The sequence below is a fragment of the Molothrus aeneus genome, chromosome 6 (assembly GCF_037042795.1).
Source record: "Molothrus aeneus isolate 106 chromosome 6, BPBGC_Maene_1.0, whole genome shotgun sequence".
In the NCBI taxonomy this organism is placed as follows: Eukaryota; Metazoa; Chordata; class Aves; order Passeriformes; family Icteridae; genus Molothrus; species Molothrus aeneus.
The window spans coordinates 52385440-52412593 of record NC_089651.1 but is presented as its reverse complement, the minus strand read 5'-3'; the positions used below and the strand labels follow the sequence as shown (position 1 = coordinate 52412593).

Here is a 27154-nt window from a genome sequence, read left to right as displayed (position 1 = left end):
GTTTGTACAAATACATTTTGTTGACTGTTTATTAGAATCATGACCAGAAATTACATTTGCTTTTACTATTTCAAAGACTATTTTGGTGGCTGAGCCAGAGCATGCTTTAGAAGTGAATAATAGGTTTGATACTTGGTTTTCTCTCTCCAACATCAGTCTGCATCTTTCTGACTTGAAGATGGTTTATGAAATTAAATCCAGGTTTATACTGTTAGATCTCAGCACACTGAGCAGCACCAAGAGTGGAATCTTCCCTTTCAGCCTGAACTCCAGCTTGTACCACATCCTGCAAAGCAGCTCCTACTCTAAGGGAGAAGTTCTCAGTGACACCCTGTTCAGATTCCAATTTGTTTATGTAGGACAGGCTATAATACAGCATTAATTCAACACTGCATTCCCATTTACAAACACATACCATTACCAGGCACAGGTACATCACCTGTGCTCCCAAAACCAGTGGCATTATCCCTACTTTACCTTTGCTTCTCCACTATGTTTTCAGGCAGGGGATGTCCCTGTTTCCTCACCTTTTTATGCTCCCTGATTGAAAGGAAGGTCCTCCCTTTTTATTTGTTTCTCTTTATTTTACTTTGGGGGTGTGGGGCACATGGGCAAGAAAGGCTGGTTTGTATTGAAGATTTAAGTGCTTGGAGTCAAATAACTCCCCTAAGAAAGCAGATTGCTACCTTACAATATTGGTACCATATTCTCTACCAGCAAGAAAATTATAAGGAATGCTTTCCAGTAAGGAAACACCCTCAGCTCTCAGAAATGCTGCTTGTGCTTCCAAAACCCCAAATCAGTCTCCATCCCTACCGCTTTGCTTGACAATATAGAAACGCATGACTAATTCCTGCCCTCCATAGGCTGCAGAGCTGGAAACCACCAGTGTCCTGCTGCAGGAGTTCTGCTGCCTGTAACACACATGAGCAAAGCACAAAACTTCTTGTCTCCTGTCCTGTGCCAACCCTGGGCTCCCAGAGCACTGCTGGGAAAACTGCTCAAAGCACTTTCCCCAAACAGCCCCACAAAATCCTCTCTGTGCTTCTGTGTTTAGTGCTCAGCAGCACTCCAGCATGTGAAGTCAAAACACATGATCTTGTGAAAATTCCAAGGTGCAAAATTTCCTACCCTTCTGAGCATCTTCAATAGCAACATTGCACACTGCTGAGCTTTGAGGGCAAGTGTTGCCTTTTCCTATGTATTTAAATGTGTTTATTTCATGGGAAAGATGACAATCTTGTTAACTTGTACAACCATGAAGCTAAGAGGCAGCAGTTTATTCTTCAGGTTCTCCTTATCTAAGGGATGACACTGTCAGGAAGGAGAAAACTCCTTTTGTATCTCCTGACCAAAATCTGAAAGGTAGGGGGTCAGTTACACATCAGAACCACATTTTACATCAATAACATTTTACTACATATTTTATTACATCAATGGCTTGAAAAAATTTTATTTGATGTCAGCCAACATTGGAAATCATAGAAAAATGAATTATGTAGAATTTCACAAAGGAATTTACCCCACTATAATTCCTCATACAGTAAAATAATCCAAAACCAAATGTTACTTTTCAGTGGCTAAGCAATTTTATAATGCTATGAACATTCATCACAGTAAGTGTGCTGAATAATAGAAAACAGGCAAAAAAGACATTTAAAATATTACTTACAACAGCATTATTACAACATACTTTCTTTAAAATCCCAACGAGTATTTCATCACTTCAAAAGCTATACAGCATTTCCATTATATTTGCAAACTTAACCTTATACATCTTTTAAAATCTTGAAAAAACTTCTTTTAAGCAATCTATAAGCAGTTAACAAAATTGATAAAATCTACATAATGGAATACTATACACTCCAGTATAAATTTTATTTTAGGAGAATATGAATGTAAACACTCATTATTATACAACATGCATAGACTATACTGACCTTCCATCTTCTGAACTGTAACTTTCACTGCAATTGTGCTTTACTATCAACAGGAAAAGCTGCATTAATCCAGGGAGTGGCAGAAAGTATTTCTTTAGGGGCATTGCACAAGATCACTAGATTTTGACTTACTGAAGACAAGCTGGAACTAATAAAATAATTTTTCTCCTTTTTTTTTTTGTAAAATATCAGCCCACTCATCGCTGAATGGGCTATGTACAAATTCATACCAATATGAAAAATAAACGCATTATCAAAAAAAATCTCCTATGGTATTTTTGCATTTCATTGACTTGGAGATTTATGTTCACAAATCCAGTGATCAAGTTAGTGTAATGCACTGTTTGGCTCATATTTGGTGTGCAAGAATACCAACAGCATATTAGCGAATTCATAGAATAAAAACTGAAATTTAAAGTGACAATGAGCATATTTTAATACATAATGTTTCTGATGTATTTGTACAGGAAAGAAAAATGTTTGTCAGGACATTGCTTTAAGAGAGTAAGAGTTTCACTCTTATTTTAACTATTAAAAAAGTGTTCTAGTGGATATTTATGGGGTCTTCCTGGTTGCAAACTTGTAAAAATATATTAAGAAACCATTATCCCCATAGGTATTAAATATATTGAGACACAACCATTGTGGTTGCACTACCAGGTATGGCTACTACGGTCTTAAGCATCTGATTGTACATTGTTGCTTTACTGTTAAGCACAACTGAGGCATGTATTTTTTTCCCTTGGTTATAAGATTATATTACAAAAATTGATCACTGTTTCAAACCAGTTAAACACGAATATTCAAGTAACAAGGTTGTTTTAATGGATAAGTGAAAAAAGAAGTTACCTAGCACTTTACACAACTACATAAAAATTAAATAGAACAAATGAAATTTGTTTATGCATATGCAATACACTTTTTATATCTTTAAGATTTCTAAAACTAAAACTTAAACTATCATTTTCTTTAACGATACCATATTTTGCACAATAACTTATACTTAGGAGAAATAATTTCCCATTTTCCACAAAATATATATAATTATGACATTCACATCGATAGTTTAAGAAACAAAATTTAAGTGAATATTCTTATTTTATGCAGTTATCTTTGTGGACCCTTCTAGTCAGAATGCAACCAGTTGATGTATCTAATGCTTGACCCATTTAACAAAAGAAAAAGAGGGTCTTCACCTAAACAAGGTCAAACCATTTCAAAAGCTAAAATGATTTTATCGCATTTAAAAACATAGTTCAAGAGAATGTAAAAAACTAAACGTTTAAAATACAGTGCTATTATATTGCATGTATCAACTACAATAAGATAGCAGTAAACTGAAAAATAATTAAACAACTTTTTTCTTCCTAATATCACAAATGATACACGTTTCCCCCTACCCCATGGGGATGAAGCCAAAACACAACTTTTCTGATAAGATGGACAGATTTGAGGGCATAAACCAATGAGAAGTCCTCACAGGTACCTAAGTCTCCAGCCTGTTCTGATGAGCTCCCCCAGCTGGGACGCAAGCTCCCACACTGGTGAGGACCTGTCTCCACACATTGGTACCAGCAGGAGCTTTAATATTTAATACTAGAGTGTTTCTAAAGAGCAGCATTGCTTTACACCACAACTGTAACTGGATTCACAGTGCTATTTGCCCGGTCTTTATTCCTAATTCACACTGGCTAACTCCTAGCATTCCTTCCCACAGGAGACTCCCAGCTCCAACTGGCACAGGTCTGAAGGAACATTTGAGCCACCACAGCTGCCAGTTCACAGCAGCAGCTAGGCAATACAGAGGATGGGGAATAGCTCCCTTCCATCCTCCCATCACACCTCAGAGGATCTCTCTGGAGCTACTGGAATGGAACTGCTCAGAAACAGCTGCCAAGTGGCTCAAAGGGCCCTTTTGGGGCTCCACACTCTAACCTGCCCTAGGAAATCCCTACCTGCGCTGTGCCTGTGTGTTGCTGCCCAGTTTCTGACATGGAACTTTCCTCCAAGGCTAAGACCAACCTCAGTGCTACAACAGGCAACCTCCCCTGCCTTTCCTGGGGCTGTGACCACACTGCAGGAGGTGCCAGAGCCAGCTCTGTTGCCCAGCTGGCATTAGCCTGCCCCGCTTGGGTACAGAGAGCAGAGCCATCACAGCACACAGCACAGCCCAGCAGCCAAACCTCAGCACCAAGTCCAGGGCCTGGCCCTGAGCTCCATCAACCTCAGCTGCAGGCCAGGCCACAGGCTAGCTCATTTCAAGTTGTGTAAGAATGGTGCTGTACATCACTGTGTGCCATCTTGGCTTCAATCCTCTGTAGAGGAAGAGAGGCAAGGAAGGTCCTTTTTTCCACCTGCAAAGACACCTGGTGGTTTCTTCCAACATCATGAAATTAACCATTTTTAAATGCTTTGTGACTAGTGTTATTTTGCAGCTTTCCACTGGACAAGAAGTAATACTGCTGCTTCTAGCTTCCCTGGACTCTGTCTGCTCGGCAGTCAGAAACCACCTTGTTCAAGGTGCAAAGTCCTCCCATGGGACTTGCAAGAACAGCTCCAGTTCAAGCCAGCTAGACAGGCCACAGCACGGGCCATCCGAGCAGAGGGCTGGGATTTGAAAGCTGCATGCACCAAGTATTTGGAAAAGCACCTCTTAGATTTTAAATTGCATATTTTGGTTCAGAACATGAAAGCTATGTGTGCTTCAGAAGGGTTAAAATGGCCAATGAAAATTAACCCGGTTCTTCTCCATTACACTTGCAAGAAACCAAAAACTCCTGAAGGCTGAATTTTTGTGCTCCAACCCTCATCCAAACTTCCAGTGGGAGAAGCAGTTTGATGTCTTTGGCAAACAGCGCTCTGAAGAGGAATGAGACACTGGGACAGAAAGTGATCTATGGTAGCCAAATGCAAAAAGGCACATATTCCCCAAAAGGAGAGGCACCAGAGAAAGTTGTTTTGACTTAATCCCACAGAGGATCAGGAAAAAGAAAGTTGTGTAGCACTCACTTAACAAGTTACAATGCAAATGCTGAATGCCAGGGGTTAAATAGCGTATCAAACAGTTTCAGGTTAAGTATTCCCTTTTGCACTAAATAAAAGCCATTAAAATATACAGGAATAAAATGCTCAATTAGGGAGCTTTCTATGAAGCAAGAACACACAAATACAGTGGAAAAAATTGCACAAACCAGAAGTGTAATGAGTTACATCTACAACCTTGGACTGACCAAACCTTAGAAATAACTTTTCTTATCACTTTGCATTATTCATGATTGCTTGCTAACATGTCCTGCCACTGCAGAACAAACCTGCCACAGCTGGTGTGTGCACAGGCCCCTCCTTTATAGAAAGCTCACTAATCATAGTGTCATCGTAAGAATACACAGGAAGCGGAGACCACGAGGCCATGCAGCAATACATACTTATACCCTAAGGACCAAGTGTTATAAGAACTCCTAACGTGTAGAGTTACTGTGGGGCTGCTAAGGAGCTCCTTGTTTTTCAGGTTGGTCAAAATTTATAGACAGGTGTTACTGGTTCTAGAAGTCCCCATGCTTAAGCATGACGTTGGTGAAATGGAGAGCTGAGCTACCTGGGTGCTTTTGAAAGAAAGTGGAGGCAGTATGGAGGAATGAGGGGAGATTAAGGCAGATGTAGCACAGGACTGGAAGCGTTTGCCTTTTTTTGGTAATAGCTGCTTGTCCACAGATATGATGCAGATGGCTGTCTGAGGTTTGCTAATACCTGATATCCTGGATAACACAGTAGTCAACACAAATTGTTCTAGGCTACAGCACCTTCTCACGAAGCAGATGCATATCTGACATCAAGAACAGAAGTAGCCTGGAGGGGAGAGAAAAAGCAGACATTTAATTTAAAATGAATACACATAGGCTTTCTAGCATCTCCAAATTTCAGCCCAAATGTATGGTACTGACAGTGACAAAACATACAACCCTGCCACGTGGGAGGAATTCCAACAGCTTTCCCTGTTCTGAGGCACACTGGGATTTGTTGGAAATCTAAACACATATGAATTAAGACTAGACTTGATGCTGCTTTATAACCAGCAGCCTCACCTCGCCCCTTCAAATAAAAGGAACTTTGGCCACTTGCTATGGCCATAGTTCCCAGAGCCCAAAGCACTTAGAAGCCTGATGAACCTTTCAGGAGGCTGGTGGCCAGACAGCCAAGGCATGCCAAGGAAGAAAGCACCCAAGGGATTTCAGTGTTAGGCCAGCAAAGCCCTCTGGCTACTGCTGAGTCCACCTGACTTGACCTGACACTGCCTGTCCCAGTGCCCTCAAGAGCAGGCACCAGCCATGCAGCACTGCACAAGGAGGGACCAGGAACCCTCTCCCAGCCCATGCAGGTCACTTGTGTCACAACCCCAGTGATGTTTCACCTTGGCCCCAGAACCACTGAGACAGACACCCAGTCTGCACTTTGCTTATGCCACCTCTGAAGGCCGGAGCACATTCACAGCCTCTTTTGGTCTGGTTCCCTCCACTGAGCACTTGGTCTGCTCCTGAGTGGGCACCTTCCATCATTTATCTGAGGATCACAACTGCTGCTCTAGTAGTAATTTTACCAGACCATGCTGTCATACCTCCACTCTCCCAACTCATTTGGGATCCTCATTGCTCCAGTATCCACCCACCCAGCCACATCAGCCCACTCCAGCTCCTGCTGAAGCCATTGCTTCCCTATGTCAAGTGAGATTCCCCTTTTCTGACCTCAGCTTTCAGAAGCAAGGGTGTATTTGAAGCTAGGAAGAATCTCAGAGGGCTCAGAGAATAAAAGCTCTGCATTACCAGCATATAATTCTATAGGACACAGGAAAAGACAGTGACAAGAGCCACATATCTTTCAAATTGGTGGCTATGGGCTAGCACCTATGCTGCTTTGCTCCATCTCTCAATTCTGGAAGAATGGGACAATTTCACTCACACACACCAGTGAAGGCAAGTGTTCTGAGTTTGGTTTTGTCCATCTCTCATACCTTTAGACTTAGTTCCCAAATATAAGCAACTTTGAATTGCATGTTACTAGATTTTGTGAATCAGTGAAGTTCTGCTTTGTGAATGTCTGAAGGACAATGAATCTCCAAGTGATCCAGCCCTAATCAGAGCAACAAAAATATACAGCACAATGAGAAGTCTTTACTCCGTGCTCAACCAAAATTTGCCTTATGCTGTTGACTGTGCTTGCATTTACAATGCACATTTTTTCACCAAGTTGTCTTTTAAAATAGGCAAAAGGGAGTCCTTGATCAGACTTTTTAACACACAAACCTCTACTATGATTTTCTTCTACAAGAGTAAGTATTAATCTTTATTGTTAATACTAAATTTTTGTAACTAACTTCCATACTTAAACATCCTACAGCCTCTTTGTTAATTTCAAACCTACTGACCTTTGGAAAAGTGTTAACTCTGAACCTCCATCAAGAAGAGGCTGTTCCTAAAATTTGCCTCTACAGAAATAGCTGTAAACTTAAGGAACTTTGCCTTTAGGTAACTCCAGAGTGAAGTTCCATGCACTCGTGTTGCTTATGGCTTTCTTCCCTTCACTCCAGTGAAACCACTCACCAAAACTGAAAGAGTAAGCTTTGGCTCAGAAGACTCTATGGTCTCACAAAGCCAAACCTAGAAGAGCTGGGAGAACTGAGTGCAGGGAAAAAATCCAAGATAAAGATGCATGGGGTTTCAGCAGAAAGAGGTATTAAAACATCTGTGTTCTGATGAGATACACATACTGTCAGAGGGCTGCAAATTTAATCTTCTTCCACTTTCATACAAGCCTGGATCTCCCAATTCCTCAAATCAGTACTGGAATTGTATACCCAGATGAAGTGAAATATACACTGATTGAAGATTGACAAAAATGGCTTTTGCAAAGACTATATATATAAATACACACACACATTTATCTGAACTGAGCTCAGATTGGGAATTTGATGGGACTTTTAAATTGAATTTACCTCATCTTCCTCTTCAGACATTTTAGTGGAATTATCAGGAGATTTTACAGGCTTCTGGCTATTGGTTCCATTTGTCTCCTCTTTGCCATGCTCTGCCTCCCACTCCTGTAGGACTTCATCTATGTTGAAACGACGCCGATAATTTACAAAAAAGTTTTTCACTTGCACCACAGATTTGTTTCCAATCACGTCAGAGATTGCCTGAAAGTCTCGGCCGTATTTCCTGATTGCTAAAAGCAACAAAAACAAAAACTGTGTGTTATTTCCATAAAGACCACAAATCAGACTCAAGTCACCACATAAAGATCCAAAACTGAACTTCTGTCAAGATTTCACACCTTCTTCAAATTAATGCAGAATGAAAAAAAAAAGTCTAAACTGGGAAAGAGACACAGTTAAAACCAGTCCTGGAGAAGAGAATAGAGGTGTAGTAAAAGATGGGTAGAGTCAAATGTACAAGGCCTGTTTAAATCTGCCTGTACTGCTTGAGAAGTTACACAGACAAAGATGACAAGCAGTGACTCCAGCTGAGTTTCACTTTCTGAAAGCTTGGACAAGCAGACACTATTTGCCAACATCCATATGATGCCATTTATGTTGCCCAGGGAGGCGAAGGGGCAATATTGTTTCCCTGTTCAAATACATTCTTTGGGCATTAGTATATGGCAGTATCCAAGTCCTCCGTCCTTACCTTCTGAAGAGGAACTCAGCTCTGAAATGCACCAGGATTTTGACTATGAACAACTGAAGTACAAATAAATTTGTAGTGCCATACCTTGTACAGCAAGAAGCTGCTCATCAGTGGTCCAACGTGCGTTAAATTTCTGGACGACCTAGACAACAACAGCAACAAAAATTAGGTAACTTCATTTATATACTTTCACTTGTATCTGAGCTCATAAAAACCTCTCAAAAGTGCAACAAGGAATTCACTGTTAGTCAAAGTATATCATTAGCATTTATCTTCACAATTAACAAAGGTCAGAAAATTATCTCACCTCTGGAAGTCTGTATTGTTCTATACCACCTTCAAGCTTTTCTTTGAGCGCGCTGTTTGTCTGTTTGATATTCTGAATCTGAAAAGAAAGTTTCATCCCTTTAAGAAGGATTGAAAAAAAATCTTTGGACAAGCCCTTTACCAGCAGCCTTGGCAGGAACCTCACAAGCTCAGCCTTCCAGTTTTTCTCACAGCCTGCCTTTTCCAAAAAGAATGTTTGCTGTATTGGAATAATGTAGAGCAGAAGCAGCTGGCAAATCAGGAGATCCCATTTAATTTATTCTCTGCTGCCTACAAGTTATTTGGAGCAAGAACTGCCCCAACTTCCAGGTCTGTATATAGCCCAGCATAAGAAGACCAAACCCATCTGCAGCAAGTAATGAATCAAAGACTGCTAAAGAGTTCAGCTTCTCCCGGAGTGCCAGGAAAAAGGCTTCAGGCCAAAATACCAATTCTATTAACTTTTATTAAAGAGCTTGAGACAGATCTCTGCTTTAGAAACAGCAAAATGCTCAGATCTAGGCAACAAACTCATGTAGCAAACCTGTATTTACTCCAGATATTTGAAAAACATTTGTTTAAAAGGCAGATCCATCAGGGAAGCAAAAGGTACATAGGGAGTCTGTATGATACCTGTCTAGAAAAGACTAAGCCAAACATATCTGCAACTTCTGAAAGTACCACGTGAAAAGGCAAAGGAAAGAGCTGCTGAAGATGGAAATTGCATACTGCTGAAACCAATGACACCTGAGGAAAGTTATAGTTAAAACTGTAGACAGAATTCTGAACTGCAAGAAAAGCTAGGTGCCAACAAATGTTCCTTCAAGTCCCTGCTATGAACTTTTCCTTGTTTTACTTCAGGTCAAAAGGCTTGCCCACAGAACTACCACCTAAGAGATGTAAAACCCAGAGCTGCATCCAAAGCACAAGGACAGCAGCCTGTCAACTAAGGCATGTAGCATTGTGCATCATCACTGCCAAGCTCCAAATTCCTGCCAGCTTTGCAGTCTGCACCAGGCAGTGCCAGCAAACCCAGCAGTGACTCCTGTGCGATCCCGTTCGTACCTGCCGCTTGATTGAGACCAACTCCATGTCCAGTTGTCTGAGTACAGTGGTAGCAGCTGTGGCATTGGCAGAAACAGCCTCCACATCTTCCTGGGAAAGGAACATTCCTTTGGGAGGTTTCCTCTTCGCTCTGTTCTTGGCCTGTGTACTGTGCTTCTCCTTCTTCACCTGAGGGACAGTTTCAGCAGGTGGCACCTGGCAAACAGCAGTCAGTCATTTTACAAAACTAAGTATCTTTAGAGATCCCTTCCAGCTCAAACCATTCTGTGACTCTGATTTTTAGCCACATCAAAGGCTGGAGAACAACAATTTCAGTATGCAGACAGGAGGACATTTTTGCTTTAAGTGGCATGTCATACAAACTGTCTTATACAAATTTCTCCTTTCCTTTAGCAACTTTCAGTGTTTACAGAGATACTGTGGTTGCCTTCTCTGCCCATTCTCCTTTTGGGAGACTGATGCCCAATTTTGCATTTATTAAATGTTCTGGTTATTTTCAAACCTCCAAAACCTTTCTTGTTTTCATCATCAGATCTGGACACACCACCAGAAGGAAACAAAGTGAAGTGTGGAAACAGAAAGGACATAACTAAAACAGTTTACTGAGAGTTGTTTTACTACCTGACAGACACAGGAAGGAATAAATCAAATTTATTTACAGGCAAAGGATAAAGGAGTGAGGTGACAACAGGGTAATTCTTAGATTGTTACACCATTTCTTGGAAGCCAGGTTTTCTTGTATAGCACTTGAATATCAACTGTTCCATCAAAATGGTGCAGTTTTACCTAAAATAAATTTTAAGTCATTTTTGAAAAAGGAGTATTTCACAAAGCACTTCCTATTTTTATCCTTTATGTCTAAAGCAAAGACAAGTAGATTAGCCAGGATACTTACTACAGATCCTTCAAGAGCAAAGCTAATTCTAAGATAGCAAAACCACTTCTTCCAGAAGTTATACTCAACAATCAACTCATACCTAAGATTTTTTACCCAGTGACTGGAGCCTGGCCAAGAACACAGAACAGAAGGGTGGCAAGGAGAGAAAAAGCAGAAGGGAGGCAGTACATGTCAATCCTCTGCTTGATCACTGCAAGCTTTAAACACATTGGCTTCACTTGGTGCTATTGTTCTCCTCCTAATTTGCAGCTACATGCAGTTTCTGCACAGTTTGTGGCATTTGCCCATTAGCATTGAATGCTTGCATTTGAAACCACATGAAGCTGAGCACCAAACCCCAAGTAAGTATGAGGTTCTGACTCCCAAAGGACTCCAGCACAGCTGCCATGGATAAAAGCTATCACCCTCCTCAGGGCACAACAGCCAGAGCCCCACAGCAGCAGCAGCAATGTGGACAGTTGCCTGCTCTCAACATTTTTCTTCCATCCATTGGTGCAGAGTATTCCATGAGATCTAATGCCTAGGGCAAGCCCAGAGGCAAGAGGTAACTCTGGCCATTGCAGGAGGGATACCCCTATGTCTGTTTGCAGACAGGAATGCAGGTGGTGAGCAGGAGAAACCAGACTGGCTAAGCTATGAGCAAGTGAAGTAAGCTCTGCTCTCTGCTTCAGAAGGGAGCACTTTGATAACTGAGCCAGGTAAATTATTCAGCATGGATAGACATTTCAGATCCACTCATATTTCATCTACATACACTGCTTCCCAGGACTACACAGCAATGCCTCACTGCAGGTTCAGCCTGTCTGCTGACCAATAGGCAATGCCTGCAGTGCAAACATCCCAGAAGCTTCAACATTAAAGAAAATGAAAGCAGTTTCAAATTACTGTTTTACACAGTTCAAAAAATGCAAAGCTCTTTTGTGATGCAGACAAGAACCAGAGCTCCAGCAGAACAATTTCTGACAGCTCCAAATGCCTCTAGGCCCCAGCAAAAATTGGAACATCTAGTCTGTCCTGGAAACTCTTCTTTCCTGGCCACACACATTTCTCTTGAGAATTAAACCAATTTTTGAAAACCAGGGAGAATTAAAATGCAGGGATTTAAAAGGGATTTAGCAGTGCTCCTGTTTATTTAGATATTGCCACTGCTATCCAGTGCACTTCAGTCTTACAAACTCCTTAATACAATGTTCCCTTCCTCAGATTTCACAGTGTAAAAAGAAGATAAAGCTATCTCAAGCTACACAAAAACAGAGCATGAAGTAGGAGGCACTTCCAGGAACAAGGAAGATATAAAGGAAGCAAGTCTAGGTCATGACCTCAGTATTACAGAGTCACTATGCAAGGAAATCCAAACAGTTGCACTAACAATTAAATTAAAAAAAAAAAAAAGGATTCTTCTTCCAATGATCCTCAAAAGAGGAAACAGATGAAAGATGTCAGATACTCTGAGAAATCCCAGTATTACTGGGTAAGTCAGAGAGCAACCAACAGGTCTCAGAGCTGAAAAAACCATCCCTGCAGATCTGGGACAGGGAGGTTCCTTACAGTAAGAGTCCTGGGCTGCTGGCACATCATAGCCCCTGCATGTCTGACCACATCATTAAAGAAACCTAATGACCAAGGACAAACCTATCCCCTCCTGGTTACCTGCTCTGTCTCTCAAGGCATTTCAATAAGCCCTAAGTTCAGGTACTGTAAGATCAGAATCACTGAATCATTAAGGTTGGAGAAGACCTCCAAGATCATGGGGTCCAACCTTTGACTGAACACTTGTCAACCAAACCACAGCACTAACTGCCATGTCCAGTCATTTCTTGACCCCCTCCAGGGATGGTGACTCTGCTATGTTCCCAGGCAGCCCATTCCAGTGCTTGACCACCCTTTCAGTGAAAAAATTCTTCCTAATGTCCAACCTGAACCCCCCAAGGACATTCTCTCATTGTGTCCCTGGATGTCTGGGAGAAGAGACCAACCTCCACCTTGCTATAACCTCCTTTCAGGCAGCTGCAGGAGTGCTAGAGGTCTCCCCTGAGACTCCTCCTCTCCAGACTGAACAAGCACAGCTGAACTCTGAACAGGCTATGAAGGCTGTCAGCCCCATTTTGTCCTCCAGCACAATCCCTGTCCTGAAGAGTCCCCACAAGGCTGCCATGGCACGCACAGCCAGACTGAACACACTGCATGAGTTTCAGATTGGTTTGAGCGCCATGGCCTCTACCAGTGTGACAAGGAGGGCACAAAGCCTCCTCCCACACTAACATTTTCTGCAAAAATGTCTTGATGGTAACTGTCCAAACCAGACATCAGATCTGTTTTGGCCTTACAAGAGATGCAGCCAAGTTGGTGAAGAACTATCTTTCCCTCTGTTGCAGCAAGTTCAAGACATGTCAGCATTGGTTGAGAAGGAAGAAATAATAAAGGGGTTTGAAGAGAGTTCTTTTACAGATGAAAGCTTTTGAAGAGCTTACAGAAAAATCTTAACTGTAAATTCATTAAAATAATGGGAAATGAGACAATAGTATTATTTACAAAACACTATAGAGCTGCAAGTACATGGCTGGAACTTAGCCAAGTGAGAACTCTTCCTGTCTGAGTGTTGCTGAGGCTTCTGAGAACTCAGTTTCTTGTAAGGATTAATACAAATGGCTTCACATCCACTCTGCCCCTAGGAAGACATCAGGAACATGCTGGTTCCATCAGTGGAAACAACAGCAAAACTTTCCTGGAAAGTCTAGAGAGCACCCTCACGTGGGTGAAGAGCAGATGGGAATGTTATTTCCATTCAAAATTATTTGTTGGAGGAATTAATCTCACTGAGAATGACTGACAAAACCATTACTCTGGAACCTTTTTTTGACTCTGTGGGATCATCTTTTTAAGTACATCTAGTGGATTTTCCCTAAATATAATCTTTAAAAAAATTAAGAAATTAAATAGAATGACTGGGAGAGAGAGACTGGGAGAGAAATCAGGCTAGAAGAAACCAGGAAAGGGAGCTAACTTCAAGGAAAGAAGGCCTTAATCATCTTCCTGTAACTCATACATACAACCCACACTGCTGCTGAACAAGGTGTTTTTATTTAGTAACAGGTAACCTGCAGGTTATGCACATGAAGTATTTGATCTCCTGCAGGGCATCACAGGCTGGGTTTTCAGAACTGTTGTATTTGTGTAGCTATTTTCATCCAGAACTCTATGCCCACAGAAAATTAAGTACTTGAAGTGAAACACAAGTACTACATTTTGAGCTGATGTAACAACAGGTTAAGGTCATCCTGCCAGACAAAATTAACTAGGCACAAAAGCTTTCTCCTTTACTTTTCACCAATACAGCTGCAGTCCTGGTGCTGCTGAAGTGACAAGTATTGCTGGGGATTTCAATACATCAGGAATGTACCTTAGAGACTAAACTGTACATAAACACACTTTTGTTGGTGTACCTAGAGCAAAAGGATGGATCCCCTCTCCAGCAAGCCATCTCCATAGGGGGATGTGCTTGTACTCCATCTCCATGCAGTTAGGTTGATTTAAACCACTGAGGGTGGTTTAAGATAACACAAAGAGAAGATAAAAGAGACTGGAAACAATCACATAGTACATTAGCATGGGATGGTAAAGTGTTAAATTTTCCCAGCTCTATCCATAACAACTTCTTTATCTATACTTGATCTAAGAATAATTCTGAAGACAATTCTTTTCTTGTATGACAAGTAGACAAAGTACTGAAGAAAATTAGATACTGTCATGAAGTAGCTAGTAAATAAACACTTTCATTTGTATAGGAGTAAGAAACAGAATTATACCTCCTTTTTGCTCTCCTTGTTTTGTTCAACTTCAATGTCAATAGGGTTATTTCCATTTGCTTCCTCCATTTCATCCTCACTGGAAGACAAAAGCAAACAGTACTGTATTAGTTTGTGAGGCTCTCTTTTTCTATAAACAGCATGCTAAAACAAAAGCATGAATGCCACAGCAAGCCCAAAAGCCTTCCCTAGTTTTATTCCCAGGATGTGGGTTTTTTGGGGGGTTGGTGTTGATTTTATTTGGTATCAGTTTAAGCCAATAAATTCTTAATTCTGAGGATAGTGCATACAGGGACACTTCTCAGCAGTGTACTTAGGCAAAATAAATCTACACAAATGAAGGCAAGAGACATGAAATTAATTCTACAAGTTATCTTTCAAAGAACATGGGACATCAAGCATTTTCACTCTAGGCAAATTGAGACAGAAAGACTCAAAAATACAGCAAGTAGCTAAAACACAGATTTCATACAACTCCTTAATATTTAGCAAAACAGAGATGCACAAGATGAACTCCCTCAAGAACAAGCATAAAAAATGCTTGGTTTTTATTTTTTTTTTTTCAGTGACAGTCTCACATTTTATTCTCCCCTGGAAAAGATGTTATCAGTTACAGAGTAATAAGAGGCATGAAATTGAGGCCATATTGAAAGCAACCTTGGCACACCTGTCCAGTCTGGCTTAGGTGGAATTTTAATCAGACATCAAATCAAATGTGGTTTCATGATTTAGAATTTTTGTACTGTACACAACCAAAGTAAATTGTATTGTCCATTTGAAATGATGCCCAGAAACAGAAGAAATAAGCTGATGTAATCAAAGCATCTTTATTAATCAAAAAAATAAACCTATTTTGTCACATCAAACTTCACAGTCTGTGCTGAGGAGCATCAGCTGGTGCAGATATGTCCCAGCTCCAGGGCAGGGCATGGCTGTGCTCACAGGGAGCAGGAGCCAGCAGGCACAGCACGTGCTGCTGAGCTTGGCTGTGGCATCAGCTCTCACCTGGCCACGTCCCTGCTGCAGCCACGTCCTAAGGAGGAATGGGCTGCCATCCTTCTCCACAAGAGCAGGCACTTGTACAAGCCACTTCTGCTCTCCCAAGCCACCTGGCTCAGCAGCTGATTCACAATTTAGTTTGGCTAATGATGATTCCAGGGTACTCACTCCCAAGCAGCCCCTACAGAGCTGCACACACAAAGTCCCTCACATGTAACTTAGAACAGGTGCTGAAAACTTGGTCAGAAATGCACTGAGAGCTGTGTTAGTGGCAATCTGAGGGGCTGGGGAATTTCCCTGCCTAGCCACAAAAGGGATATAGAGGTAACTGAGTGAGGTACCTCAGACTGCCTCTCCTCTTAATCCCATCTCCAAAAGAACTTCCTTGTGTTCTCAGCTAGGTTCAGATTTCAGCCTTTTCCCAACACTCTTTGCTGTGCTGATAGTTTGCTCTTGTATTCTAGCAAGTGCCCTGGACATGAGCTGAATTAAAGCCCACCTCCTCATTTCTGCAGTTGTAGACACTGATTGCCATAACCAAAGAACACTTGAAGTTCTGCCAACACCAAATAGCACAGTACAACCTGAAAATCCAGGCACCCTAAACTCACCCAGAGTGGATTCCACACCCTGCATGGCTGCACTGATCCTTTGAGGGTGTAGGGGTTTGACTATTTTACACAATGGAGGGCAAGAACAGAAATCAAACATCAAGCTGACAGCCTGGTGCTTAGCTTCCTGCAGATGTAAACCAAGTTAAGCATTCCCAATCCAGCTGCCTTCCTCAAAGGTAACAAAATTACAGCACATGGCAGCCCATACAGTTCTTTCCCATTCACCAGATGGTCTGAGGTGCTACTTTTCCTAGCAAACGGCCACAGGTACTCAGAGGTTTATTTCTAAACTCCAGTAATTTCATTTGTGAGCACAAAACAAAAAGAGAGATGAGTATTAAAAGACTTTAAACTACATTGTCCAAGACAAACACATACTCCATATAAAAAATCCCCCCCAATCAATAACTTAGTGGGAAAGCTGAAAAAGTAAACAAACAAAAAGCCCCAACAACCAGGATGGGAAGCAGAAAAATAGACAGTCTTTGCAGAGAAGAGAAAATAATGGAAAAAGGGACTCAGGTCAAAGAAAGCCAACCAAATACTGGACAAGCTGGCTGTCAGTATTCTCCCTGGCCCTGCCTGCTAAGCAAGTATTGCTGACCTAAAGGAGAGATAGAAGAGGTTGAGTGAGCCATTGGTGCAGCACAGCTCAACCCTAGAAACACATTTCTTCCCCCTTCCCAAACAAGACTTGCTCACATGCAGTGGAGCCAGCAAACAGCCAACTGGGAAATGCAACAACTCCTCTGAGGGGAAACGCGTTTGCAGAATTTTGCCCAATTATGTCCAAAGTCTTCCAAAGGCAGGCACACTTCAAGTCTGGTTTGCAAAGACCTTAATTGCATTTTAGAGCAGGTTGAGAAGGCACCTGCATCAAGCAGTTGGAGTTGCTGCTGTTCAGAGTGGTTGTTTTTGCCACAGTCACCTGAAACCTCTGCATTTCTGAGGCTCTTTCAGCTCCAGAAGTAGGTAAAGTCACCAAGTGACTGTAACTGTACAGATACTTACACTGCTGACCTACCTTCAAGGGCTTGCATGGGTATCCAGGAGGGTGGGCTTGCAGAAAAGGCATGAGTCAAGCTCATTTGCTAAATCTCAGTATCTAATGACCTCCTGAACACCACCAGCCTCACCCAAATGCCAAAGCACCCAGCACTCCCCTGAACAGCTCAGCCAGAGAGCTCATCCTACGTTCCCCTGTGCTACTCTCTTCTCACTCAAAATCAGAGCCTTAATTTCATCTTTCTCAGAAAACAGTTTGGCCTGGCAGCCTTTTCTTGGTCACAGTTTTCTAAGATGCAGAAGGAAGGGTCTGTGTGTGTACAGGCACAGGCTGAGAGGGCTCCTGCACTGGAGCCTGTTTCCTGCAGCAGGTGCACGTTCTCACTCTGCTGAGCATAACGTGGAGGAAATAAAGGCAGATTTCAGCTCTTTCATTCATTCCTTTTACTGTCCTGCTTATCAGCTTTTCTGGTTCTGCTGACAACAGTGCCAATCAGATTGTAAACAGATTGAATTTCAATTTCCCAACCCTCAAGCAGTATCACAGAAAATGTTTTAGAATGGTGGGACTGTAACCAGTGCACTGGAGAGCAATCAGGAATTGCAGTGTCAAAAAGGGAACACAGCTTACTGCCAACTGCCTTTTGGCTTTAAGCAAAGCAAAACATAGCAGGGAAGAGGGGTGGGGAAAGGTGTGGTACCAGGAAACATTTTGGGGAAAATCCTGTATCTGCTTTCTTACAAGCTAACAGGAATTTCGGGACAGACTAAAGAAATCAGTGTGTGCAATACATGACCTTTCTGCTTGCAAACCTACCTTTCCTCACGTTCCCTTTTTTGCTTACGAGCATGACGGTCCATCACACTAGTTTTAGTCCTTGTCTTCTTCCAGGAGTAGTAAAATTTCACCAGGCTGGCTATTGATTTGTCAGGAAGCTGTAAATTAAACATGTATCCTTTTATATGTTTATATGTAAAGTATCCCCAGAAGTTCACATACAATTGGTCTGTTTTTCCAAGGAACATCTGACCTCTTGACATTGGATTCTCTCAAAGGCTCAAGCAAGCCAGTTCTGTAACCTTTCCAGAAATATCTAAGGGGGAGCATTTCAGGTTAGTGCCTACTATTCAGGACATCAAAGTCTCCAAAGAGCATCTCAGCAAGCTTCCACTCACCAGTCAAGCAGCTGCTTCCCTCCAGAAGAGGGGAACACAGCAAGAGCAAATCTGAAATGAGGCCTCAAAACTGAGGTAACAGTTTTAAAGCCAGAACAGACCTAAACCAGACAGTTTTAAAGCCAACACGGACACATGTAAACAATGACAGAAACTGCTGAATTGCAAACATCCCAAGCATATCTTTGAGGTTTGGTTAAATAGGTTTATTCAGATTCACATAACAAAGTCTATTCAAAGGTCTCAACAAAGGATATTTTCAAAAGGTGAAACATTACTGTATGGTGAACTGAGGGTACAGATAAACACAATTTTTTTTGTCCTCTTACACAAATGCCATTACCTTGTAACTAAGAATGAAAAGTCTGCCTCCAAAAAGCATAGAACTACATTAAGACTAATTATCTGCTTTTGAGGAGCTCTACAGGGATGCTCTTACACAGGACTTTTAAAAGGTGAAAGTCCAGTCTTTTCTGATGAATAAAACATGTGTTACTTAAGTGTCTGATTCAGTCTGGAGGGCAGAGCAGGTGGGGAGGAAAACAAAACTCTGAGCAAGAGCCAGATCTCTTTCACTCAAACACTGCAGTTTAAGTCTTCACCTGAGACAAGCCTGGTTCTCAAACTGCAGACTGACTTTAGGTTCTAATAACAGATTACAACACCAGCACTCCCACTCTGGCCCACAGCTGCACAAAGGCAGAAATCCACCTGGCAAAGCACAGGTGCTAAGGCAATGTTGTGGTGCCAACAGCCATGCAACAGGCTGGTGTTCTGAAATTAAAAAGAGTTCCACAGAACCAAATCAGGGACAAGGCTGTTCATGACAAACATCCACTTGGCTATAAACCTGTACTAAGAGTGACAAAATATCAGAACCAGCTCTGGTAAATAATGTAAGTTGCCTTTCATTCTCTGGCTTTGGAGATTTCTCCCCTCAGTTCCAATCTGCAGGGGTGCTAATGGGGCAGCATCTATAAACTAACAACTAACATGCTCCTGAGCCATTGATTCCTGTCCCCTGCTAATCACAAAGCTTCATGCCATTTAATTCCTTTCATGCAGAATCACTTTCCTGGGAGTAACAGTAAAAAAATATCATTACCTAGGGAACAGTGCATGAGCTTGGCATCCCTGTATTGGAATGCACTTCACTCAGGGACGGAGCCATGCTTCTGCACATAAACCAAATTGAGAATTTCTTGCTTTGGCAGTTAACCAGCCAACAGGATGGGTTTTATGTTCTCTTTTCCCCAGGACATTCCCCTGCCCTATTTTCCCTCCTATAGAAGAAGTCAGGAATAAAGCAGCTCTACTCTTCAACAGTTCCATCACCTGACCCAAGGGAATGGGAGACCCTAGGACTCCAAGAACATTTGGAAATGAATGTCAGTGAAGGACAAGGAACATCAAGGAAGACATGATGAAAACAAGCCTCTTTCTGCCATCCTTTTGAAAAGGGACCTTCATCCTTGGAAGGCAAGTCACCTTTTGCTTTTCAGCAGGATCAGCAATACAGACCTGTGTCACGAGTACTTTAAAGAGGCTGAACAGACTGCAAGAGCCTAGGCTCACTTCAAAGGGTCACAGACAGTGGAACTGGGTCCTGCTGGAACACTCAAGAGGCTACTTTACTGAAGGAGAGCAAAGAACAAAGTCTAGTTCCCACCCAGGTGATGAACCACTTGAAGACACTCTCAAGATACAATTAATAAAAATGTTTACAACCCATCTTCTCCCTCTTTCAAAAGAAAACTGCACATTCCCTAGCATTTTCCTTTCAGGCAGAAACCTATCCCTGAAGTTTTCAATCATACATTTAAAACATTATCATTACCAACCTAAAGCAAAGAACTGAAGCTTGCAAGGATGTATAAACCTCCATCACAGCATCCACTGACAGTCTCAAATCACATTAAGCACAGACTTCACCATCCAATAAAATTAATTCCTAAAAATCAGACTGTAAGAAAGGAAATCAACTTTGCACAGAGATGATCTTTACTGCATATGTGTGGGCATGTGTACAGACCATGCCTGAACTCCAGCTGAGACAAACACTACCACGGCACACAGGGGACTGAAAACTGTAATTTCAACCAAAAAAAAAAAAATAATAATCACACAGTCATAGTTTATCCTGAACCAGTAAAGCACTTCAGGAAAACACTTTTACAGAGGTTGGGAATAATATTGTTTCTTTCTATTCATGGCAGCATTCTCCCTCTAACATCCCCTTTGGCCTGTTCTCTCTCAAGAGCATCAGACACCCATTCAGCACAAACAGCACTGAAGACAACAGTCTGTTCTGCTTTCCCACTCCTGCAACACCACTTACCATCTGCTGGATCCTGTGAAAGGTTTTCCCATGGAAACTGAAGGCCTGTTCAAACAAGACCTTGTCTTCCACTGTCCACTCATCTGGGAATGGAGTAAAGTTTGGCAGATCTGCCAAAGACTTCTCAATGTTGTGCTTGTGCCAAAACAGCATCCCAAGAGCCTAGAAATAACAGAGACACCAAGGTGACAATTGTAATCCAAAGAAACATTACTGGAAAATGGAAAGGGAGAGCTGTGACATTTTTCTGAGGCAACACGTTAGACATAATTTTAATTCTCAGCTACATCAGATGCTTTTCTAAGTGCAAGAAACCTGGAATCCTAGGCTGTGAAGACCAGCCCAAAGTTTATCAAAACCACACAGGTCATCATGTAATAAAAGATTAGCAACAGAAAGGTGGGAGAAAAAACTTAAGAAATTACTTCAGCTTTACTGATCATGGCATGCACAGATAAGAGCAAAGGCTTGGGGAGTCTATCTAAAAAAGACTGGACAAAAGGCAGCTTCTTTCCAGTGCTGGACTCCATTTCCTGGCAATTAGAAGGATGGTTTCTTTGACAGAGGGTTTTTATAATTGTTTATGGGGTTCTTTCTGAGGGGGAATGGGAAAAGAGAAGAGAATGGAACAAGAACTGGAAGAAGGAAAGGCAGAGAACAGGCATCACCTTGACTTGCTGCTAAGAAGTCCCTAGCCCAAAGGAGGAATAATTCTCACACATTCTGGGGGCTGCCTTTTTGTTCCCTTGAGAGAACAAGGGAACAAAATGAGAGACCAAAATGAGAGACCTCATTTTGCTGTTGCAGTCTCTGCTTCTCAGTTCCAAAGTGCCTGTGCTGTGCTTCACCACCTGCAAACCCTTCCCCTTCTGCTGTGTCTGAGACACTCATGCACAGCCCCCCTTTCCCAGAGCTCCGCAGCCCCTGTGTGTTATGACACAACACTATCTCTGGCATGCCAGCAAACACTGTAAGTCATTTTGGGAAGGCCTGACTCTGCAGAGCTAAAAACCAGCCTTTCACAATTGCTGTGAAGTGAAAACAATCCCTAACATGCTGAGTAAAACGTAAGAGTAACCCTCTCATCATATGCAAACTCAGCTCAGGTTTCACAGCCACAGTTACCATTATCTAGTAGTTTCACCCTGGCTGCCCAGCGTTACAAAATCCCTCCAAAATCGGGGTTTCCCCATTACTTTGCTATGCAAAAAAGTAGTTCCTTTATGGGATAGCACACCCCTGAGATTCTGCAGAGAGCATGCATATAAATGGTAGTGTTATCCAAGATCTTGCCCAGATCCTACTGGACTCTCAGTGCTGTCTGGACACCTTCTCCTCCCTTCTGCCACCATGCAGAACAAGTAGCAATCTCAGCTGTAGCACAGTCACTTGGTCAGAGAAGCCACACAGCCAATCTGGTAAGGATGGGTCAAAGAAACTATTTTTCAGTCATGAAAGACTGAGTTTCCTCTCCCCTGACAATCTCATTCAGCTTCAAATATGAGATCTACCCGACATCCCTATGAGGAAGCAAGGGATAAACAAGGAGTGAGACATTTTGAGAGGGCAAGGTAGCATTACATAGCACTATGGTGTTAGTGAGGACTGAGGGAAGAGCTGCTTATATAAAGCAAGAGGTAAACAAAAAGATTTTCCTTATAGGCTTGTTTAAGAGGAGATCAGTATTCATCTTCCAGCTGTGCTGCCCTGGAAGAACTCGGCACTCACACACAGGTGAGCACAGGGCCTTCCCAGGCTCCTTTGTCCCAGGGTGTCTGACAAAGGCTGGCAGGAAAGGCCAGGCCACAGCCAGACTTACTGTGGTGCTTCTAAAAGTCTGTGACTACTACAGCACAGCACAACAACCCACAGCTGAAGTGCCTGCCCTGCCAGAGCTCACTGGCCTGTGGGGAGCCTGCCCTTTGCCTGCCCTGGCTGCAGGGACTCCCAGCAGCATGGTCCTGAGCCTCCAGCCATGATCCAACAGCAGCAGAGCCAAGAGCAGGGCCCTGAGCCACGGGCAAGGGGAGTGAAAGGGCAGGGATGGGAGCTGGGCTGGCACGGATCGGGCAGCTGGACAGGAACCCTGCCGGGCAGAGCAGCACCAGCCAGCACACACCCCAGCACCCTGCCAGCAGCTCCCTCCCCCTGCAGCAGACTGGCACATCTCAGCCTTTAAAGGGATGTTTTGGGCAGTGGGCACAGGTGGAAAAAAGGCAGTCTCTGTATGATGACTGTCAGCCAAGCCCCCTGGACAGAGGAGCAAAGTGACTGGCAGTCAGGGAATGCACGTGTGGACAGGGCTGCCTTGGCCAGCAGAGCCCAGAGACAGTGGCCAATTGCTAAAGTGAGCTTTTACTGGCTTCCAGGGAGTCTGTATCAGCTTGTCCAGTTACTCAGCCAACAGCCACTTTGATGATACCTGCTGAAGACAGAGTTTCCCTTGGTGACAGAAATAATCATCCTGATTTGAAAGCCTTGACACTAGTCCCTGTAATACAAACTGAATGTGTGCCTTCCAGAGCAACACAACCTAGATCCTCTCCAGTTATTTCCTGAAAATGCCTAGCACAGCTCTCTAGGAAATCCCAAAGGACATGGCAAACATGTTTAACTCCAGAGTATTATGTGAGAGCACTACAAAAGGAATGAGAAAATTTTTAGGAGCAGGGACACTTTTACAAGCTGCTCAGTCACTTTACGCTCTAATGTGGCAAGTCGTGCAACTTCTGTACACAGAGGGGGAGAGAAAGATGGAGAAAAAGACTCAAAGGATTGAGTGGGAGGTCTGTATTTTCAACATTAAAATTAATGCAAATCTCTGTTAGCTAAATTTAAGTTTTTCAAACCACAAGAATTCAGCGGGTTTTTTTTTTTTAAATCACAAGCTTCATTTTCAGTCTTCTGTATCAGTCTTTGCTTTCCAAACAACACTTCTCCACTAAAACAATGAAACCCATTTTTACTATTCCAAGACCATCTCTCTTGGCAAATGTTATCCACAATAACCAATACTAGGGTATACCAATATCAGCTGAAGAGTGTTACCATCTTTATTTTCATTTTCGGTTCACAGCCTTTTGATCCCTTCATGTTCATTTGATTGCTGTTTTCTGCTCTTAGAAACTACAGTTATCAAGCCTGATCATTCCTGGTTTTGCCAGAAATTTTGCTGGCTATCTCAACTTCAGTGTTCTTGTTCAGCAAGAAGTCTTTTTGAGCATGAGTATCAACCACTGAAAGTCTGACTCAAGGATGACAGCAGAATTATTTACATAGAAGCCCTTCCCCATCCCAAGTATTTGTTTCTATGCTAACAGCCTCTGTCTGAACAATTTCATAAACTTTCAGGTTTTTGTACTTGTAGAGGCAGTATGTGATTTGCCAATACACTGAGTTGTGAGATTCCCTGCCTTCCCTTTCCGAGCAGGTATGAGTGCATGAGGAAACTCCACAGAATTCAGAAAAGTTTCCCAGGCACAGATCTACTCATCTCCCCAGCAAGTTTTGAAATCATTGTCAGTTAACACAGAAAATATTAGTACACAATGCTAGACCACAGGGAATATAGGAGAGGTCTGTTCCTCACACCAGGATTTCCAGCCCTAAGTTACAGGTCATTGCTAAGGTCAGTGGCCGCTGGCAAAGTCATCCCCTGTCTACTGCACTGACAGGCAAGGTGCTCATCTGTGAAATGCAAAATGTTTTGCAGCACAGTTTTAAGGTAAATAACTGTGGGTATCAGTTTGCCTCAGAAAAGCACATGATGGTTCAATAGCTCATTAATAACTGGCAAGGCCTCCATGAAGCAGAGACGGAGCAGTCAGCTGGAAACTGCAGTGCAATCAGGCAGCTGTCCAAAGATAAGCCAATCTTTTTAACATTGTTTAGGGGGTCTGAAAGTACTCAAGAAGCAGTCACCAGAGGAAGCATAATACTCATGGCCAGACTCCATTAGAAATGATAATGGTTTTGTTTTTCTTCTTTTGACTCTTGATGCAAAACTAGGGGCAAACTCTGTATCCACAGAGTACAGGCTACTATTAGGAACAGTCAGTTTTGGGACAAGTAGTAGAGGAGAAAATATAGAAGGTACAGAAAGAAAGAAGCAGTTCTAGGCAGTTGTTTGAATACTTGTCAGTCATATTTGAATACTTGCTGAAAAGTATTTTAAAATAAACTATTCAAAGGGTTGTTACCTGCTCCATATTGTATCCATGCTTCTCTTTAGCAATGGCAATATATTCATCCACTGAAAAACAAAGAGAAGGTGTAAGTGCATTTCATATAATGATCTCATCTCCCCTTCCCTTTCCCAGTCTAAAACCCAGATCTGCAGCTCTGACTTCAGCCCTCCATAAAGAACTCTCATGAACAGCTACTGTCTCCAACAATTCAGGAACAGAAGGAAAGGTAAGAAAAACAAGCCACCTGACAAACTATTTTCCTTAAGCTTAAATGGTCCATGATATCCAATCCAGTTCCAGTACCTCTGAAACACAGCCTCTGGTATTTCAGAACTTCATCAAAACTATAGACATGACTGTGTCAGCTGCTTTTTGGGGTGTGTGGTCATTTTGTGGTCAATTTTTACTGGTTGGTTGGTGGTTGATTATTTTAACACATCCAAAGTAGTTGTTTTCTTAAGGAAAAACATCCCCAGACACAATCCATACCTTCCAATACTGCCAGAATCCTAGTGTTGCACAACCACTGCAGACACTTGGTAAATTTTTCAATTCTTAGGTCTCAGCAATTTTTATCTTGGACCAAACCCTATGCTCTTGTATTATTATGCCCCATGAACTTTTAATCTTTACAATGTGAACATGCACTGAGAACTTATATTGGGTATAGATGGTACTAAACCAAATGTCTTCACCCAGAGTGACTGAGCCCACATTATGTCCAACAGCACCCATGTGAGAGGAATGGATCAAAGTTAGTAGCAGTGGTGGTGTTGTCAAGTCTGTGCCCTTGTGTCTGATCATTATTAACCACACTGTAATGATAGTAACACCCTTGAAAACAAAAAATTAATCTAAAAGGTGAGACTCCTGCTTCACCTTTTTCTGGTTGCCTGTATGATCTTCAATAACATGCTAGTAGTACCCTCACCTAAAACTGATACACAGAGCCAAAGTTTTCATCCTTATACAAAAATTAGACTTCACAATGAGTCATATAGCAATGAACTCAAAAATCATTCCCCCTTCTTTTTCTACAGATACCCAGGGAGGGATGAAAGCAAGTTACAGTGCTGAGCACCAGACTCATGAAGAGCATGCACAGCAAAGAAATGGTTCTGTGCACTCTGCAGCTAAGGAAGCCACATTTTCCACAGTCTGGACCTCAAATGTGCTTCTTGCCTATTCTCTACCTTTATGAACACTTTTATGGAATAGCATAGTATTCTTTAAAGGTTTTCTGTCAAGCTGGGACAGTCTTCAATTACTCCTTCAGCTTATTAACTAAGCTATAAGCTCAAAAGGTACTGGGAAAACAGAAAGGATAAATCAGAAAACACACAGCAGGAGAGCAGCAGCCTCTTATTTTCAACTTGTCGTTAATAATAAGAATTTAGATCTAGGTATTTAAAGTAGACATCTCATCTTTAGACTAGCCAATATGACATGTGATAGAAATCACAGACCTTCATGTGAAAAGTACAAAAACTTTGTGTTACTTTTTGCAAAAAGGTGTTGGAAAAGAAGGACTTGTTAAGTGCCCTGCAAAAGTACATGAGAATATTAATACAGCCACATGTTGTGCCAGGAGAAGAGCATACTATAAACACAAGCACAGTTCCACATTAGCAAGGACATTCCACGAGGTTCTTGTCCTTCCAGGCTCCCACCTGCACACCATGGCAACTCCCAACAGGCTGACAAACCTGTTCACTGCTCCATGTTCTAGATCCACTCAGAAGAAGTTTCATTAGCCTGCTGGAAAAAGGTCTAGCCACAACCATTCATTTGCACTGCTACAACACAAACACAACTGTCTCTCTAAGTGAACAAATTATTTCTGAGAACCACATTGAACTGGGATGAAAATCATCCATTCTTGCAAACAACCTTTTCTTGCACAAGGGAAACATAATAAAATAGTTGCAAAGGCAGTGGAGGTGCTTGGGACAATGACCAACTTCTAGGCTGAATTTGCTGCATTGCCTAATAGAGCATCCTGAGGGTTACCAATGCCCAGTACAAACCCTGAAAATCAGGTTCACCACAGGAAAAAAAAAAACAACTTGCAAAACCACATCACAAGCAGAGAACATGATCCAGAAGAGACATACAGGGTCAACAGGGACAGAGAAGGGAACTG

General features: G+C 42.2%; 1 protein-coding gene across 2 annotated transcripts in view; it reads right to left on the bottom strand.

Annotated features, from left to right (window-relative positions):
* Positions 1-1406: 1406 nt before the first annotated feature.
* Positions 1407-27154, bottom strand: part of RCOR1 (REST corepressor 1) — an 81943-nt gene continuing 56195 nt past the window's right edge. For both annotated transcript variants that reach the window (XM_066552308.1, XM_066552309.1), the window contains 9 exons: positions 25024-25076; positions 20825-20986; positions 18128-18246; positions 14693-14771; positions 9989-10183; positions 8925-9002; positions 8702-8759; positions 7927-8156; positions 1407-5786 (listed from right to left, as the gene is read on the bottom strand). In XM_066552308.1, the coding sequence (XP_066408405.1) occupies positions 5745-5786; positions 7927-8156; positions 8702-8759; positions 8925-9002; positions 9989-10183; positions 14693-14771; positions 18128-18246; positions 20825-20986; positions 25024-25076 (1016 nt within the window). In that variant the 3' untranslated portion in view covers positions 1407-5744. The remainder of the gene's footprint in view (positions 5787-7926; positions 8157-8701; positions 8760-8924; positions 9003-9988; positions 10184-14692; positions 14772-18127; positions 18247-20824; positions 20987-25023; positions 25077-27154) is intronic.